This window comes from Trichechus manatus, unplaced genomic scaffold (genome assembly GCF_000243295.1).
Source record: "Trichechus manatus latirostris isolate Lorelei unplaced genomic scaffold, TriManLat1.0 scaffold00104, whole genome shotgun sequence".
Classification (NCBI taxonomy): Eukaryota; Metazoa; Chordata; class Mammalia; order Sirenia; family Trichechidae; genus Trichechus; species Trichechus manatus.
The window spans coordinates 8,057,478-8,062,899 of NW_004444040.1; the positions used below are offsets into that span (position 1 = coordinate 8,057,478).

Here is a 5,422-nt window from a genome sequence, read left to right on the forward strand (position 1 = left end):
TCTTTTGATAATGCTAAAGTAGAATGGCAGCCATTTTCTGAGGGCTAGTGGGAGTGTTTTCCTTCCTTTGTTGTTGGTTTTTTTGTTTTCTTGTTGTGTTTTTTTTTTGTTTAATTATTTCTTACAAACAGTTCTCTGGCCATTTTAAGAATGCACCACTACTTCAGGGTTAGAAAATAAGTTTTAGAAGTTATCAACAAATGTCAACATGTAAATCGTACCTGCTGTAGCATCATATACAAAAACTTACTTTTTCTAATAAATTCCTTTTCAGCAATGGAGACAAAACTGATTATTTAACGGTAGACCAATTAGTGAGCTTTCTAAATGAAGTAAGCTTTTTCATACATTAACTCCATAAAGTCTGTGTGCAGTGGCCTGCCTCCTCCAGTGTTCTCATTGCATGCCTGAGTCATACGCCATCATTTGCTTTGCTTCTCATCTGCTGATCTTTCCATTATGGCTTTACCAGGTGCAAGAATCAGCTGCTGCTCTGTGTGTCCATGTGCTTCCTACACGTTGGCTTTGCACACTGCTTTTTGTTGGTTTCTGGCTGTGGTGTGTAGCTGTGGTTCTGTGTGTGTGTGTGTCTGTGAATTTTATAGTGCGTTCATTTAATTAAATGTGTCTGTGTTTTTGCAAGATGATATTCAAGGTACTTGTATTTTTTTCTGTTGATCTCTGAAATAGACAGAGAATGGGTTGAGTTTATGGCACTGTAGTTGAATTCTCCATTGCTAACTTTTTCTCATACCTTTGCATGGACTGGAAAGCTTTATTATTATTATTATTATTATTTTAACCGATTGCATGTAAGAAAAATTTGTAGGTTTAAAAGGAATATTTTGACAATAAGCAAAACACTTTGAATTCCTGGGTGAAAGTTTAGTATATATTAAGCCAATTGGATTGCAGGTTAAATTTTTACTTTTTATTTTTATAACAACCTCAGAGCTAATTTTAGAATATGATTCACTTAACAACCGAAATGGGTTGACAAAATCCACCTAGGCACAAGAGAAAATATTTTAGAACTAGGCTGCAACTTTTGTTACAACTAACATTAACGTCTTTTTTCTTTACACATACAAAAACATATTTCCTCTTCAGTGAAACCCATTGAAGCTCTTGTTGACCCAGAAAGAAAAATTCATTTTTTTAAATATATTATTAGAAGAGTTGAAGTGAAGGATGGACAATATATTTTTGTTTAAAAAAAATTTATTTAACCATCACATTGCATACAGAGGAAACATTACAAAAGAGCATCATGGTAGACAAAAGGGATGCCTCAAGGAAAGACAACAGGCAGACTATGGTTTGCCGTTTTGTAGAGACAAATCACGTATTTACCAAAGGTCTTCCCTGTTCTTTTCCTGGAAGGGCTTGGGAGCTCCCAACGTGTAGGATTGCACTTTAAAAGCTATGTTCACTAGAGCCTAAACACCCTGAATGCAAGGAAGAGAAGGTACCCCTATGTCTGGACAGATGCCTCCACTTTTAAATAATCCTTTCAGTACAATACAGTATTTGTCTTACTTGAAATCATTTCAAGTTTTTCTGCTCTGCTAGTTTCTAGTCATGCGAATACTATGTTCATAATCTTTACCCAGATATTATCCACATTCTTATGTCACTGTTGCTCAGAAGTTAAATTGCCTTGCTTTGTTTCCTTAACCCCTTCCCCCTCCTCTGCTTTTTTTTTTTTTTTTTAAATCGTTTTCTTTCCCTCAGCTTCTTCATGCGCTTGGGATCATTGATCATCTTAATTTTGGTGAGATGGACAGGAATCCTGCTTCCTACTAAAACAGAGGACAGTTTAGTGAAGAGGAGAAAATTCTACCACATCATGAGTTTGTCAATTCCTAAAAAAAATAAAAGGCCCCTGTGTGCTCTGGGATGAAGCTGGCACCCAGCCCTCTATTGAACATTACAGAGGCCTTAATACTGCGTTTCACTGCTCAGATAAAGAACCAATTCAGAAGTCATGGGGATAGGTGCTGCCTTCATGGCCTCTTATCTCAAGTCTTTCCCTTTGCAGGTAGTTTTTGTTGGCCTACCCAATAATCACTCTTAAATTCTTGTTAGTCTAAAACATAAAATTTTATTAAAAAAAAAAATAGAATAAAAAAATAGAAATTATTTCCTAAAATGCTTATAATTTGGTAAGTTTTTATCCAACACTATTATAGTGTCCTTAGGTGGTGCAGTTAACTCGCTCAACTGCTGACCGAAAGGTTGAAGGTTCAAATTCACCCAGAGGCAACTTGGAAGAAATGCCTGGTGATTTACTTCTGCAAACTCAGCCATTGAAAACCCTACAGAGCACAGTTCTACTCTGACATACTACACGTGAGGTCGCCATGAGCTGGGTTGACCTGAAGGCTACGATATTACAGAGGCAAAGAGTATTCATTTGTTTTTTTTTTTATCTTTCCTTCTATTTGGCATCTCATAAGCTATAAGGAATCACCTTGGATTTTTTGGTGGGACTGATGGAATCAGTGTGATTCTAGATTTCTTCAAGTTACAGAGACTACAAGACAGTCCAAGAAAATGTTATATAGTTCTTATTTTTAATCAAAGTGTCTGTCCTGAGTCTCTTACTTTTTTATCTTAGTGAATGCAACTGGAAAGACTAAACAAAAATATGGATGTCTCCTTGAAGAACCTTTGTCAAACCTAAAGAACCTTCTGCCAGCTCCTTGTACCTTCTCTTTTGAGTCCTACCCTTGCCCTTCTTATCTCTCCAAAATCAAAAGCACCACTTAGGCGGAACGACTTCAAAACCCATAATGAGAGGAGACAAAGAGCGTGTTCAAGAAGGGAACAGGCATTGGAATGTAAGGGCCTGTGAGCCCTGATGGCTTGGTGGTTAAGAGCTCTGCTGCTGACCAAAATTAAGATGATCACCATGGGGTGAACGTCTTGGGTACGTTGTTTCCCCAAATCCCAACTGAGAACTGATGGCCCTCACAGCTGTGAATGTAAGAAGTTACCAGCAGTATTTTCCCTGGGACATCTGCCTCACTGTGCTTGCGTCCGTGTGGAATTCGTCCAGAACCTTATTACTTTGAGTTTACCTGGAAATGACCTTTCTCCTCATTATTTTTTTCATATAAAAACTACAGTTTTGTGGCTAACACACATCTTACCATTTGTTTCCTTGCCTTTGGATTATCCATATTGCACTATGCCACCTTTTTGAAATGTGACTTTTTTTAGGGAAAGCAAAAGATTATCTTGTCTGGTGGAGCAGATGCAAAGGCAAATGCAATTTCACATTATCTGCTCTTAATACTTACCTGCTGTGAATGTAATTCTTAGAATCAGAGATTATGGTACACTCATTTTAGGACTTGGTTTTTGTGGCTGTCGCTTCTGATAGGCAGAGGGAGGGCTCTGAACAGTACCATGCCCTTTGACTAAATTTTAATGGGTTTAATTGGGGGACGTATCAAACATTTAGCCTTATTCTATCCTTGCAGGACTTAGGTGCTTCTTTGAGTGATATGCAAACCTTTGTATGTTAGAGCAGTGCTTCTTAAACTTGAGCGCATCAGAATCACTTAGAAGTCTTATTAAAACAGATTCATGGATTCCACCCCAGAGAATCTGATTCAGTAGGCCTGGGGAAGAACCTGAGAATCTGCATTTCTGAGAAGCTTGCAAGTGGTGCTGCCAGCCCACAGACCACACTTCAAGTAGCACCATGTTAGAATACGCACATATACATATATAAAAAGTACATGAGAATATCTGAATTCCCTAACCTTCTTTCTCTAACCTTATCTCTTCTCTCTGCTTTAGCTAAACCCTTCTTTCTCTCTTTTTAATTCATATGGATTTGCCCCATCATCTCCATGAGCCCAAAATACTTACCAATGAACATATCTTTATATCAAAAAATTCAGTTCAATAAAAAAGAGAAATATAGTGGCCAACCACAGAGATAGTTTCACTGAGGTCTAAAAAGGGCCTCTGTTCTCTCAGATCCATCTTCTTCCTTGAGATTATTTACAGAGACAAGAGGAGGAGTGTGCCTAGAAAAGAGTTTTTTGTTTGTTTGTATATTTGTTTGTTTTTAAAACAGTGCATTCTCACCAGAGGGGTGGAGCTTGTCATTTCCTGGAACATGGGGCTCTAGGGCCGCATGAGGGCATCAGTGTCCTGAACGAGGTGCAGCATGCCTTCACCTGCTTAGCACTCCATGGTCGGCCTTACAATTTCTCTTTCTCCAAATATCCCATAACTTTTGTTCTTCTTTAGTCTCAAGGCCTGTTTCCAATATCTTAAATCAGTTTCTGCTCTGTCATATGCATGGATGTGAGCTGTAATTTTCTAGATTACTACAGAAGCATGCTTCATTGGGATGGATTAAAAAAAGACATTGATTCCATATGAGTCAACACTCCTAACTTGATGGGGTAGGGTAGGGACCAGAAAAAGCTAGATCCACGTATGTTTCAGGAAGTTACACCAAGTGTTCAGTTGGCCAGAGACCTTCATTCTGTATAGCCCAGTTTTCTCACTCCAAGCAAATGGGGAGGGGAAATCCATATGAACTTTTAACAATTGTTTCTTAATGACCTTTTCACCAGGTTTTTCTAAGTCTGTGCATATATATGGGTAAAGAGCTGTTGCCAAAGTCCTATTTATTGACCAGATTTTGCTTGCATCTGCTTATCTACCATTATTGCACTGAAGTTTGCTTTACTTACTTATTTACTTTTTGGTGGATACCCAGGGACACAGTGCATGATACCGTAACCCTCAGTGGACAATAAAGAATTTAATAGACTCACTGCCTCCAGAAGCACCCACTGCCTCCAGAGACACCCACAAACATACACATGTACAAGAAGGTAGCTTAGTCAGCTAGTAAACTGGACTTCCCACCATGGCTTTGAAGTCAGGATGGCAAAACTGCAGGCACAGCCTTGCTCTTGAAGCCTTCTGTAGTAGCAAGAGCACCTAGTAGATGATTTGAAAAGGATGACATCACCAGCCTCTTGAGTGCCTCACTCGTTCATAGACTCTGGCTAAAGAATTTCTTCAGAGCAAACCAAGTTAGATTTCAGAATAAAAAAAGACACCTCTGAACTATTGATATTGAAACACAGATTTTTATATTGTTTAAAGGTTGTAAATATCTTTACGCTGATTGATTTTTGTCATGATTACTATTTTTTAAAAATATTTACACAAGAAAATAAAGATGAGGACATGCCCAAGAAATCTTTTATCGATACCGAATGATATAATGAAAATGAAATGATGATTGCCTTATCTACTGATTGGGGTTTTTTTTGTTTGTTTTTGGTTTTGTTTTGGCATTGAAATAGTGCATTGCCTGTTTGAACTATTTGGGATATTTTTTCTTGTGCTTTTATTTTTGTTTTTAAGAGTCAGACCTCACATT

General features: G+C 37.9%; 1 protein-coding gene across 1 annotated transcript in view; it reads left to right on the forward strand.

Annotated features, from left to right (window-relative positions):
• PLCB4 (phospholipase C beta 4) overlaps positions 1-5,422 on the forward strand; it is a 423,663-nt gene that overhangs the window by 312,474 nt on the left and 105,767 nt on the right. The window contains exon 14 of the mRNA XM_023737565.1: positions 275-332. Within this exon, the coding sequence (XP_023593333.1) occupies positions 275-332 (58 nt within the window). The remainder of the gene's footprint in view (positions 1-274; positions 333-5,422) is intronic.